General features: G+C 41.6%; 1 protein-coding gene across 1 annotated transcript in view; it reads right to left on the minus strand.

The window, feature by feature from the left end:
* The window catches only part of CC2D2B (coiled-coil and C2 domain containing 2B), a 154,875-nt gene that overhangs the window by 135,997 nt on the left and 4,055 nt on the right, over positions 1-14,823 (minus strand). The window contains exons 3-6 of the mRNA XM_038744430.1: positions 7,776-7,868; positions 4,320-4,518; positions 2,600-2,736; positions 1,618-1,746 (exon numbers count right to left, since the gene is read on the minus strand). Coding sequence (XP_038600358.1) covers positions 1,618-1,746; positions 2,600-2,736; positions 4,320-4,518; positions 7,776-7,868 — 558 coding nt within the window. The remainder of the gene's footprint in view (positions 1-1,617; positions 1,747-2,599; positions 2,737-4,319; positions 4,519-7,775; positions 7,869-14,823) is intronic.

Consider the following 14,823-nt stretch of genomic DNA (forward strand, 5'->3'; position numbering starts at 1 on the left):
ACCATTAAAAAAAAACCCCAGCCTTCCCAGACTGAGCCCCCTCCTTCCTCTCCCCCTCCTCCCCCTCCCCATCCCCCCGCCTTACCTTCTTCCCCTCCCCACACCACCTGTATATATGTTTGTACAGATTTATTCCTCTATTTTACTTGTACATACTTACTATTCTATTTATTTTATTTTGTTAATATGTTTTGTTTTGTTGTCTGTCTTCCCCTTCTAGACTGTGAGCCCGCTGGTGGGTAGGGACCGTCTGTATATGTTGCCAACTTGTCCTTCCCAAGAGCTTACTACAGTGCTCTGCACACAGTAAGCGCTCAATAAATATGATTGAATGAATGAATATCAAGTGCTTAAGGGGTAAGGACCTAAATTCACTGGCAACACACTGGGTTGGTGAACAGAGGAAATGAGGGAAAGCTTCTTGGGGGAGATCCGATTTTGGTAGGGCTTTGAAGGTAGGGAGAGCGGTGGCCTGTCGGATAAAAAGAGGGAGTTTCCGGCCAGAGGGAGGACGTGGGCTAGGGTTTTCAATCAATCAATCAATCGTATTTATTAAGCACTTACTGTGTGCAGAGCACTGTACTAAGCGCATGGGAAGTACAAGTTGGCAACATATAGAGACAGTCCCTACCCAACAGTGGGCTCACAGTGCCCTCGTCCCCCCTCCATCTCCCCATCTTACCTCCTTTTCTTCTCCACAGCACCTGTATATATGTATATATGTTTGTACATATTTATTACTCTATTTATTTATTTATTTTACTTGTACATATCTATTCTACTTATTTTATTTTGTTAGTATGTTTGGTTTTGTTCTCTGTCTCCCCCTTCTAGACTGTGAGCCCCCTGTTGGGTAGGGACTGTCTCTAGATGTTGCCAACTTGGACTTCCCAAGCGCTTAGTCCAGTGCTCTGCACACAGTAAGCGCTCAATAAATACGATTGATGGATTGACTGATTAAAAGGGGGAGACAGAGAACAAAACCAAACGTACTAACAAAATAAAATAAATAGAATAGATATGTACAAGTAAAATAAATAAATAAATAAATAAATAAATAAATGGATGAATGAATGAATGAATGAATGAATAAATAAATAAATAAATAGAGTAATAAATATGCACAAACATATATACATATATACAGGTGCTGTGGGGAAGGGAAGGAGGTAAGATGGGGGGATGGAGGGGGGACGAGGGGGAGAGGAAGGAAGGGGCTCAGTCTGGGAAGGCCTCCTGGAGGAGGTGAAGGGTCTAGACTGTGAGCCCGCTGTTGGGTAGGGACCATCTCTAGATGTTGTCAACTTGTACTTCCCAAGCGCTTAGTCCAGTGCTCTGCACACAGTAAGCGCTCAATAAATACCATTGATTGATTGATTGACTGATTGGGGAGAGGGAGAGAGAGACGAGACTGAGATACAGTGCGTAGGATGGCATTAGGAGTGCAAAGTGGGCTGGCGGGGACGTAGCAGATTGGTGAGGTGAGGTAAGAGGGGAGAGCTGATTGTGTGCCTTTGATGGTCGGGAGTTTCCATCTGATGCCCAAGGTCCCTCGTGGTCATCAAAATGCCCCTCCGGGAAAGGGAGTACAATTGCTAGAGTGGTCCAAATAACTACCTGCTTGAATGTGGTCCTTAATCCCGGATTCAAGGTTTCAACAGTGACGATTTTTCTGAAATTCCACGACTGCTTCAATGGAGAAGGTAATGACATTATTTCTCCACTTTCGTCAAACCAGCTTTTTCCCTATTAGAAAGATGTCAGGTACCGTCACATAATTATTAAAAAATGGAATATTTCACTGAACAGTTTTAAAATAATTCCGCTACCGTGATCACGTTCATGAAATTTGTAGTTACTTAATGGGAATGACAAAACTGTGTACTTGCCTCTTCTTGATTTCAGATACCCGTCCCATAATTATTAAAAAACGGAATAGTTCACTGAACAGTTTCAAAATAAGCCTGCTACCGTGATCACTTTCATGAAATTTGTAGTTACTTAATGGGAATGACAAAACTATGTATTTGCCTCTTCTTGATTTCAGATACCCGTCACATAATTATTAAAAAACGGAATATTTCACAAAGTAGCTTCAAAATAAGCCTGCTACCGTGATCACTTTCATGAAATTTGTAGTTACTTAATGGGAATGACAAAGCTATGTACTTGCCTCTTCTTGATTTCAGATACCCGTCACATAATTATTAAAAAACGGAATATTTCACAAAACAGTTTCAAAATAAGCCTGCTACTGTGATGACTTTCATGAAATTTGTAGTTACTTAACGGGAATGACAAAACTGTGTACTTGCCTCTTCTTGATTTCAGATACCCGTCACATAATTATTAAAAAACGGAATATTTCACAGAATAGTTTCAAAATAAGCCTGCTACCGTGATGACTTTCATGAAATTTGTAGTTACTTAACGGGAATGACAAAACTATGTACTTGCCTCTTCTTGATTTCAGATACCCGTCACATAATTATTAAAAAACGGAATATTTCACAAAACAGTTTCAAAATAAGCCTGCTACCGTGATCACTTTCATGAAATTTGTAGTTACTTAATGGGCATGACAAAAGTATGTACTTGCCTCTTCTTGGTTAACCAGGCGATTTTCCATTCTGTTACAAATCTTCTTACATATTTCTGGTTTTCTCTGAATATAAAACCCTTCATCCTCTAAGATCCGGGGTACCGTGTTTTCCGGCAGCTTCCGCTGGTGGGTCACTTGGGAACAAATATATTTCTTTTAACTTGCAGCCGAACAATCTAATCGGCACCGGTAAAAAGAGGATTAAAACGGAATGATCGGTTGCCCTACTGCTATTAACTAGTCGCCTACTGTTGGGTAGGGACTGTATATGTTGCCAACTTGTACTTCCCAAGCGCTTAGTACAGTGCTCTGCACACAGTAAGCGCTCAATAAATACGATTGATTGATTGATTGATGTTCAGGTTTGCCTAAAACCATTTCAGCTATCAGGAACATTCAGCTTAATTATTTTCTTTGAGTCCATAAGGATGTTAGCAATGCCTTCTTCTGGAGTCCTGTATCGCCTCCCCTCCAGACAGGTTTACGCACAACTGGTGAGGAGAATAAACCCAGAGCTGTCAGCGCTTAGAACAGTGCTTTGCGCATAGTAAGCGCTTAATAAATGCCATTATTAAGTGCAGAAATGGACCTTTACTCATTTCACTACGAGCAGATATGCTGGCTCCCCTCGCTTCTTCTCATTCATTCATTCATTCATTCAATCGTATTTCTTGAGCGCTTACTGTGTGCAGAGCACTGTACTAAGCACTTGGGAAGTACAAGTTGGCAACATATAGAGACAGTCCCTACCCAACAGTGGGCTCACAGTCTAGAAGGGGGAGACAGACAACAAAACAAAACATATTACTAAAGCCTGGGCTTCGGAGTCAGAGGTCATGGGTTCAAATCCCAGCTCCGCCAATTGTCAGCTGTGTGACTTTGGGCAAGTCACTTCACTTCCCTGTGCCTCAGTTCCCTCATCTGTAAAATGGGGATTAAGACTGGGAGCCCCCCATGGGACAACCTGATCACCTTGTTCCCTCCCCAGCGCTTAGAACAGTGCTTTGCACATAGTAAGCGCTTAATAATTGCCACCATTATTATTATAAGTAGAATAAATATGTACAAGTAAAATAAATAAATAGAGTAATAAATATGCTTAGACTGTGAGCCCACTGTTGGGTAGGGACTGTCTCTATATGTTGCCAATTTGTACTTCCCAAGTGCTTAGTACAGTGCTCTGCACACAGTAAGCGCTCAATGAATACGATTGATGATGATGATATGTACAAACATATATACATATATACACAAGATATACAAGATATATATACATATATCTTGCTCTTCCCAGGCCCTCAGCTCCTTTGGGGCTGATACGGCTTGAGGAATACATGGAAGCTTCTCTAGGGCTTAGCATAAGAGCGGCCATATGTAAAGATGTACAGGATACATGTCAGAACACGTCAGGGTCACGCCTAGGAGGTAGGTGGTTGGAGAATGAGGGTGACCAACCGTTCACTGCTACTATTGGGTTTAAAAAGCCCTTTGCAACCAGTATCACGAAGTACGAATACACGTTAAAGAACCTGGAAGCTTTGTTTCCAAAAGGGAATGTTACCTTGATCACCACGTTCACCTAAAGGGCTCCTTTGGTAATCCCTGCAAAGATATTTTCCATAGTCTCTCCTCCTAGATTTCTGAGTTTAACATATAAGCAGCAATCTGTGTATAATTTGGCTGCTCATTACTCTCCCTTATTTGAAAATCACAGTACCTGGAGAGCTAGTTGGCATAAAAATATGTCCTTGTTGCTTCTGGGACTGCAATTCATCATCTTCATATTCAGCAGCTTTTATTTCCAGCAAATCTTGGAAAATCACCTCTTCCAAAATTCTCTGGTCCTCCTCGTCGTCAAAGGTTTGACAACTACTCTCTGCTGATGTATGCTTACGGTCGTGGGTCTTTACCGATCTCTGTTGCAGAATAAGAACAAAATCAGGTTTGCAGGCTTACCCCGAAATAAGACTGTATAGATTTCGGGAACAGAAATGCATTTATTTTATTTTGTTAGTATGTTTGGTTTTGTTCTCTGTCTCCCCCTTTTAGACTGTGAGCCCAATGTCGGGTAGGGACTGTCTCTATATGTTGCCAATTTGTACTTCCCAAGCGCTTAGTACAGTGCTCTGCACATAGTAAGCGCTCAATAAATACGATTGATGATGATGATTTAAACACTTTCTTGAGACTGCTATAGAGAAGCAGTGTGGTTTAGTGGAAAAAGCGTGGGCCTGCAAGTCAGAGGACGTGGGTTCTGATCCCGCCCGCGCCACTCGTCTGCTGTGTGACCTTGGGCAAGTCACTTAACTTCTCTGAGCCTCAGTTACCTCATCTGTAAAATGGGGATTAAAAGTGTGTTGCCCCATGTGGGACAACCTGATTACCCTGTATCTACCCCAGCGCTTAGAACTGTGATTGGCACATAGTAAGTGCTTAACAAATACCATTATTATTATTATTAAATAGGTCCATTTCTTCAAACAGAATTATACCTATCATCCTCATCATCATCATCATCAATCGTATTTATTGAGCGCTTACTATGTGCAGAGCACTGTACTAAGCGCTTGGGAAGTACAAATTGGCCACATATAGAGACAGTCCCTACCCAACAGTGGGCTGGCACATAATATTAATTCATATTGCAATATCATATTCTTAATGCAACATCCATTACATCCTCATTGTAAATATCGTCATTTTTTTTGAGCACCTATTCTGAGTGCCTGGGAATTTACCTAACAAATCATCACAAAGTCAATTAATCATTTGAGTGCTTGCTGTGTGCAGAGCACTGTAGTAAGCGCTGGGGAGAGTATGGTATAACAGAGTTGGTCAAGACAAGTTTACAGGAAAGTTGCAATCAATGCTCCCTCATTCCTCAGTAGAAGGCTGATGGGGTGGGGAGCCACGCTTGCTTCTAAATTTAAAATTCCTGGAGATTTCCCCAATGGAGCTGCCATTTGGAGGAGAAAGTTCCCAAGAAGGCCACACAGACACCCTCCGGGGAATGCGATTTTATTCTCCTAATATAATGGCCCTAGCAAGTAGCCAAGTGGGAGAAGACTCGCTTTCACATCAACCCGATCTTGGAATTGGAGTGCATCTCATGGACAGATACGCATTTTATGTTTTGGAATTTTTGGAAGGAATTCATCCAGCTAGCCAAACGAATATGAATGATCTTTTCCAGGTGTGCCCCAAGAGTTTATGTGTTTCTACTCCCGGACATCGGACTGATCTTTTTCAAAGAGACCCTCATAACGTTTTGATAACTGACTTTTTTGGAAGTGTACGGAAGGTCGAAATTACAACAGAGACCGTTTCATTGAAACCTGTTGCGGGACAATTGGAAATCAGGAATCTGAGTCATGACTGCTCCACCAGAATGGAATAAGAATGAAGTCTGTTTGCTTCAGGTCAACATTTATGTCTGAGGAATTGGAGCGGAACAGCTACTATCTGAAACGGCACTGAACCCCAGCTTTATTCATTATTTATTTATTTATTTACTTATTTATCTATTTATTTACTCATTTATTTATTTATTTTACTTGTACATATCTATTCTATTTATTTTATTTTGTTAATATGGTTGGTTTTGTTCTCTGTCTCCCCCTTCTAGACTGTGAGCCCACTGTTGGATAGGGACCGTCTCTATATGTTGCCAACTTGTACTTCCCAAGCGCTTAGTACAGTGCTCTGCACACAGTAAGTGCTCAATAAATATGATTTGATTGATTGATTGATTGAATGCCCTATGTCAGTCCCAAATTGCAGATTATTTTCTTACCAATGTACCCAATTCTCTCCGCTTCAGTGGAGAAAGCATGCCCAGAAAATATATACACAGGCAAGCCAGAGCATGGTTACAAAAGGGAAGGGAGTTTTGTACTGTGTGAAGCCCATTTGGAGGACGTAAATGGAGATCACACCAATAACAGGTAAAACTAGGTATTTTCCTGGTCTAACTTCAACGCAGGAAGCCCCGAGAACAAAATTAGGTAGGGGGTAAGAATAAGAGCACACAAAGAAAAGATTATGCATTTTTATATAGCAATATATCTGTAATTTTATTTATTTGCATTGATGTCTGTCTCCCCCACGCTAGACTGTCAGCTTGTTGTGGGCAGGGAATGGCAGTTTATTGTTGTATTGCACTTTCCCAAGCACGTAGTACAGTGCTCTGCACACAGTAAGCATTCAATAAATATGATTGAATGAATGAATGAAATCTATCATAATAATAATAATAATAATAATGTTGGCATTTGTTAAGCGCTTACTATGTGCAAATCACTGTTCTAAGCGCTGGGGGGGTACAAAGTGATCAGGTTGTCCCACGTGGGGCTCACAGTCTTAATCCCCATTTTACAGATGAGGGAACTGAGGCTAAGAGAAGTTAAGTGACTTGCCCAAGGTCACACAGCAGACATGTGGCGGAGCCGGGATTCAAACCCAAGACCTCTGACTCCAAAGCCCGGGCTCTTCCCACTGAGCCACGCTGCTTCGAGGTTTACATACTTGCTCAAAAATATTTTAACACGTACACAGTAGTCTACTAAAGGCACATAATATTAATTCATATCCTTAAATATACATTAAAACCAGGGAAAATTTTGGTTGTCATTTAAGGGATTTATCTATAATGAAAAGGGGAATTCAAATTCAAGAATGAAGAAGGCTCTCTCTAATATTAACAGTTCAGTAATGCTAATCGAGAAGCAAGTTTCTAGTGATTCTCTAGGGCAAGCGCTCTGGTTTCCTTGCAACAATCGATCCATCGATAGTATTTATTGAGCATTTTCTGGGTGCAGAACTCTTCATTTGGGAGAGTACAACAGGGCAAGTAGACACATACCTGCCCTCAAGGAGCTTACAAGCAACACCGTAAGAGGCTTTTTCACAGAATGTGAAGATAGATATGTGTCCTTTAGAAGTAACAGAGTATATGGCATAAAGAAGAACCATCTCAGTCTCCAGATGCAGTTCTGCCTTGCTGCACTGGAAAATCAGCAGGGTGGATAAAGTGAGAAAGACTTCTCCGTCCCCATGATACTAGGACCCTCAGGATGAGAAGCAATCAAGAACAATAATAATAATAATAATAATAAACATTTGGGTCCCCCTCCATCATATCTGTGCACGTTCCTGAAAATGTTCAATACTTAACCCAGTCGATAGTTTGGTTCAAGGCTTCACGCTCGGAGCATCTGTCACCATTTGTGATAAAAAATAGAAGGCCTTCATCAGATACTGCTTCATTCTGTGGATTGAGGAAGAGGACAAGTGTTTTCAACGATTCTTTCTGATGAAAAAATTATCAATTTACTAAAAATTGTTTCGGTAAAAATCTTTATAAGATTTACATTGGATGTATGTGCATATTCATTCAATCGTATTTATTGAGCGCTTACTGTGTGCAGAGCACTGGACTAAGTGCTTGGGAAGTTCAAGTGCATATGCAACCTACCAAGTCTTTTCACTTGGCTCAAATATAAAAACAACACAGTACAATGTTATAGTAATTATGTCTATTTTTTGAAATGAGACCCCATTAGCCTTTTACAAAGCAGGCTGTGAAACTCCTCCAATCTTTCCTACCCTCACCAAAATCACACGAAGGATACATTTGAAGGCATCAAGCATTAGTAGCCTGGGCAGTGGGCTATCTTTCAGTTTCTTTAAAATGCTTACTTCTTCCTGACAATTTCTACCTGCCCTTATTTTGGTTTATTCATTCATTCAATCATATTTATTGAGCGCTTACTGTGTGCAGAACACCATACTAAGCGTTTAGGAAATACAAGTCAGCAACAAATAGAGACGGTCCCTGCCCAGCAATGGGCTCACAGTCTAGAAGGGGAAGACAAACAACAAAGCAGGTGTCAAAATCATCAGAACAAATAGAATTAAAGCTATAATATTGTATCCCTGGGTGACCAAATAAAACTTTGAAACAAGGCCTTATAGGGTGGCACTGTTATTCCTGAGAGATTTTTTTCTGTTTTTTATAAATTATAGAAAATCTATATAAATTATAGAAATTTTGGATGTATCCTAAACCACCATATATATATATATACACGCTATCCTGTTATATATCCTATATTATATATATATATATATATTCTATATTTAATGAATCAATCAATAGATGGCATTTATTGAATATTTACTGTATACAGTAAACTGTATACTGTATACTGTATTCCATACAGTAAATATTCGATTGGAGAACACTGTACTAGGCACTTCAGACAGTGGAGATATCAAAGTGCTTAAAGAAGCAGCATAGCTCAGTGGAAAGAGCATGGGCTTTGGAGTCAGAGGTCATGGGTTCAAGTCCCGGCTCCGCCAAGTGTCAGCTGTGTGACTTTGGGCAAGTCACTTCACTTCTCTGGGCCTCAGTTCCCTCATCTGTAAAATGGAGATTACAACTGTGAGCCCCCCGTGGGACAACCTGATCACCTTGTATCCCCCCAGCGCTTAGAACAGTGCTTTGCACAGAGTAAGCGCTTAACATATACCATCATCATTATTATTATTAACAGTGATCTCATGCAGATGATTCTCAAATCTACCTTTCCACCTCTGACTTCTCTCCAACCTCACATTTTCTCTTGCCTTCAAGACATCCCTACATGGATGCCGCTGATACCTCAAACTCAACACGTCCAAAACCGAACTCTACGTCTTCCCATCCAAACCCTGTTTACCTCCTGACTTTCCTATTCATTCATTCATTCATTCAATCGTATTTATTGAGCGCTTACTGTGTGCAGAGCACTGGACTAAGCGCTTGGGAAGAACAAGTTGGCAACATAGAGAGATGATCCCTACCCAACAGTGGGCTCACAGTCTAGAAGAGGGAGACAGACAACAAAACAAAGCATATAACAAAATAAAATAAATAGAATAAATATGTACAAACAAAATAGAGTGATAAATACATACAAACATATATAGAGGTGCTGTGGGGAGGGGAAGGAGGTAAGGCCGGGGCATGGGGAGGGGGAGGAGGGGGCTCAGTCATTCATTCAATCGTATTTGTTGAGCGCTTACTGTGTGCAGAGCACTGGACTAAGCGCTTGGGAAGCACAAGTTGGCAACATATAGAGACGGTCTCTACCCAACAGAGGGCTCTCAGTCTAGAAGGGGGAGACAAACAAAACAAAGCATATTAACAAAATAAAATAAATAGAATAAATATGTACAAATAAAATATAGTGATAAATACGTACAAACATATATAGAGGTGTTGTGGGGAGGGGAAGGAAGTAAGGCCGGGGCATGGGGAGGGAGAGGAGGGGGCTCAGTCATTCATTCAATTGTATTTATTGAGCGCTTACTGTGTGCAGAGCACTGTACCAAGCGCCTGGGAAGGACAAGTTGGCAACTGTGAGCTCCCTTCTAGACTGTGAGCCCACTGTTGGGTAGGGACCGTCTCTAGATGTTGCCAATTTGTACTTCCCAAGCGCTTAGTACAGTGCTCTGCACACAGTAAGCGCTCAATAAATACGACTGAATGAATTACTGTAGACAGCATGACCATCCTTTGTCTCACAAACGCCCATATCCTTGGCAATATCCTTACCTCATGTCTCTTGTTCAGCTCACACATTCAATCTGCCACCGAGACCTGTCAGTTCTACCATCGTGACATTCGTTCATTCATTCAATCGTATTTATTGAGCGCTTACTATGTGCAGAGCACTGTACTAAGCACTTGGGAAGTACAAGTTGGCCACATATAGAGACGGTCCCTACCCAACAGCGGGCTCACAGTCTAGAAGCGGGGAGACAGAAAACCTGCCCTTTCCTCTCCATCCAAACTGCTCAGCCTCCTCGCTGACCTCCCTATTTCCGCTCTCTCCACTTTTTAGTCATCATCATCATCAATCGTATTTATTGAGTGCTTACTATGTGCAGAGCACTGTACTAAGCGCTTGGGAAGTATAAATTGGCAACATATAGAGACAGTCCCTACCGAACAGTGGGCTCACAGTCTAAAAGGGGGAGACAGAGAACAAAACCAAACATACGACTTGGCCACCCAGATCATTTTTCTAAAATAAAAAAGCCATTCAGTCCATACCACCCTACTCTTCGAAAACCTCCTTTGGTTGCCCAACCATCTCCCCCTTCTAGACTGTTCTCCCCCTTCTAGACTGTGAGCCCACTGTTGGGTAGGGACTGTCTCTATATGTTGCCAACTTGGACTTCCCAAGCGCTTAGTACAGTGCTCTGCATCATCATCATCATCATCAATCATCAATCGTATTTATTGAGCACTCACTATGTGCAGAGTACTGTACTAAGCGCTTGGGAAGTACAAATTGGCAACATATAGAGACAGTCCCTACCCAACACGGGGCTCACAGTCTAAAAGGGGGAGACAGAGAACAAAACCAAACATACTAACAAAATAAAATAAATAGAATAGATATGTACAAGTAAAATAAATAAATAAATAAATAACACACACAGTAAGTGCTCAACAAATACGATCGATTGATTGATTGATCTCCAGCTCAAACAAAAAACTTCTTACCGTGGGATTTAAAGCAAACAGTTCTCCCCTTACCTCGCTAATCTCCTACTACAATCCAGCCAACATTTTGCTCTTCTAATGCCAACCTACTCTCCGTATCTCGATCTCAACTATCTCGTCGCCAGCCCCTTGCCCATGTCTCATCCTGGCCTGAAACCCCCCCTCCCTTCATCATCATCATCATCATCAATCGTATTTATTGAGCGCTTACTATGTGCAGAGCACTGTACTAAGCGCTTGGGAAGTACAAATTGGTAACATATAGAGACAGTCCCTACCCGACAGTGGGCTCACAGTCTAAAAGGGGGAGACAGAGAACAAAACCAAACATACTAACAAAATAAAATAGAATAGATATGTACAAATAAAATAAATAAATAAATAGAGTAAAAAATATGTACAAACATATATACATATATACAGGTGCTGTGGGGAAGGGAAGGAGGTAAGATGGGGGGGATGGAGAGGGGGACGAGGGGGATTCATCATCAATCGTATTTATTAAGCGCTTACTATGTGCAGAGCACTGTACTAAGTGCTTGGGAAGTACAAATTGGCAACATACAGACCACTGCTCTCCCCACTTCCAAGCCCTCCTAAAATCCCACCTCCTTCAAGCAGCCTTCATCCCACCCTCCACCCCCCAGCACTTCTGTCCATACCCTTCCACTCTGTCATTAATTTTAACGCTTGTCTTCTCCTCTTGACGGCACGTTCCTTGTGGGCAGGGATCGTATCTACGGACTCTTTGGCGCTGTACTTTCCAAGGGTTTATTAGTACAGGGCTCTGCACACAGGCTGAAGTGGGGAGAGAATCCCTTTGGCCATCCTTTCACTAGAAAGTAGCCAAGTTCTCCTAGCATGTGGTAGTTTTGCTCCTGAAGAGCCTCAGGTTAAAGGAAAATTGCCTTTTAATCAATCAATCAATCATATTTATTGAGCGCTTACTGTGTGCAGAGCACTGTACTAAGCACTTGGGAAGCACAAGTCGGCAACACATCATCATCATCATCATCAATCGTATTTATTGAGCGCTTACTATGTGCAGAGCACTGTACTAAGCGCTTGGGAAGTACAAATTGGCAACATATAGAGACAGTCCCTACCCAACAGTGGGCTCACAGTCTAAAAGGGAGAGACAGAGAACAAAACCAAACATACTAACAAAATAAAATAAATAGAATAGATATGTACAAATAAAATAAATAAATAAATAAATAGAGTAATAAATATATACAAACATATATACATATATACAGGTGCTGTGGGGAAGGGAAGGAGGTAAGATGGGGGGGTGGAGAGGGGGACGAGGGGGAGAGGAAAGAAGGGGCTCAGTCTGGGAAGGCCTCCTGGAGGAGGTGAGCTCTCAGCAGGGCCTTGAGACGGTCCCTACCCAACAGTGGGCTCACAGTCTATGACGGGGAGACAGAGAACAAAACCAAACATATTAACAAAATAAAATAAACAGAATAGATATGTACAAGTAAAATAAATAGAGTAATAAATCTGTACAAACATATATACATATATACAGGTATATATATATATATATATATATATATATATATATATATATATATATATATATATGAGAAGAAGCATGGCTCAGTGGAAAGAGCATGGACTTTGGAGTCAGAGGTCATGGGTTCAAATCCCGGCCCCGCCACTTGTCAGCTGTGTGACTTTGGGCAAGTCATTTAACTTCTCTGGGCCTCAGTTGCCTCATCTGTAAAATGGCGATTAAGACTGTGAGCCCCACGTGGGACAACCTGATCGCCTTGTAAACTCCCCAGTGCTTAGAACAGTGCTTTGCATATAGTAAGCGCTTAATAAGTGCCATTATTATTATTATATACAGGTAAGCATTAGTTTAATGGGAATTAATGAGTTAGGAATTAGATGGTTTGAAGATAACATCAGGAGTGGTATTTTTCTGTATTACTGGGTTCTGTATTATTGTTACGCCCACTACCAGGGGGATGCTTTATGTCCCTTTTTTTAATGGCATGTGCTAAGTGCTCACTATTCATTCATTCAATCGTATTTATTGAGCGCTTACTGTGTGCAGAGCACTGTACTAAGCGCTTGGGAAGTACAAGTCGGCAACATCTAGAGCCGGTCCCTACCCAACAACGGGCTCACAGTCTAGAAGGGGGAGACAGACAACAAAACAAACCATCTGGACAAGTGTCAAAATAGTCAGAACAATTAGAATTAAAGCTATAGGCACATCATTAACAAAATAAATAGTAAATACGTGCAAGTAAAATAAATAGAGTAATAAATCTGTACAAATATATATATACAGATGCCGTGGGGAGGGGAAAGAGGTAGGGCGGGGGGTGTGGGGAGGAGGAGAGGAAAACCACTATGTGGCAAGAACCGTTCTAAACGCTGGTGCATCCCCCTCTCCATCCCCCCCATCTTACCTCCTTCCCTTCCCCACAGCACCTGTATATATGTATATATGTTTGTACATACTTATTACTCTATTTATTTACTTATTTATTTTTACTTGTACATATCTATTCTATTTATTTTATTTTGTTAGTATGTTTGGTTTTGTTCTCTGTCTCCCCCTTTTAGACTGTGAGCCCACTGTTGGGTAGGGGACTGTCTCTATATGTTGCCAATTTGTACTTCCCAAGTGCTTAGTACAGTGCTCTGCACATAGTAAGCGCTCAATAAATACGATTGATGATGATGGTGTAGATACGAATGAATCAAGCCAGATACAGTCCCTGTCCCACATGGGGCTCACAGGCAAGTAAGAAGGAGAATTGGTATTAAATCCCCATTTTTCAGTTGAGGAAACTGAGGCAAAGAGAAGTTAAGCGACTTGCCCCACGTCACAAAGCAGGCAAGTGGCGGAGCTGGGATTAGAACCCAGGTCTTCGGGCTCCTGGACCACCCGTGCTTTATCCACGGGGTCACGATGCTTCAGCAGCCCTCACCGCCCGTTGTTATTTCACGACATTAAAAATGGTAAAGTGGCAAAAACACAAAAAAAAGGTAAGTCGTGCTATGGTACTGGAAAGTAAGACTGAGGCAGAGGCTGGGGGGCAGAGCAGTAATATGTATTAACTGATAGGACACGCATGATCTTTTCTTCCTGCTGTCTTGAGGACAGCAGCGTGGCTCAGTGGAAAGAGCCCAGGCTTTGGAGTTAGAGGTCATGGGTTCAAATCCTGGCTCCACCACTTGTCAGCTGTGTGACTTTGGGCAAGTCACTTAATCAATCAATCAATCGTATTTATCTTTTAGACTGTGAGCTCACTGTTGGGTAGGGACTGTCTCTATATGTTGCCAATTTGTACTTCCCAAGTGCTTAGTACAGTGCTCTGCACATAGTAAGCGCTCAATAAATATGATTGATGATGATGATGATGAGTGTGTTAGAAGGCAGAGGGGAAGAAGCCACCAGAGAAGCCTTCATTTCCTATCTTTTTCCCCCCCGTTGCTTCTTTATTTACTCCTCTATCCTCTGCTTTTCATCATCGCTTCCTCTCCCATCACTGATCTCCTTTCATGAAACGGCAAAGAGCAATTATTGCTTGGCTACCAGGGAGCGGAACATATCCCTGCATATTCATGCACCGAATGCTCCGCACACGCGTAGTTATAAAGAGGCAGGATCTGCGGGATTCCAGCTAGTCTTCAATACTGG

Source organism: Tachyglossus aculeatus, chromosome 3 (assembly GCF_015852505.1).
Source record: "Tachyglossus aculeatus isolate mTacAcu1 chromosome 3, mTacAcu1.pri, whole genome shotgun sequence".
In the NCBI taxonomy this organism is placed as follows: Eukaryota; Metazoa; Chordata; class Mammalia; order Monotremata; family Tachyglossidae; genus Tachyglossus; species Tachyglossus aculeatus.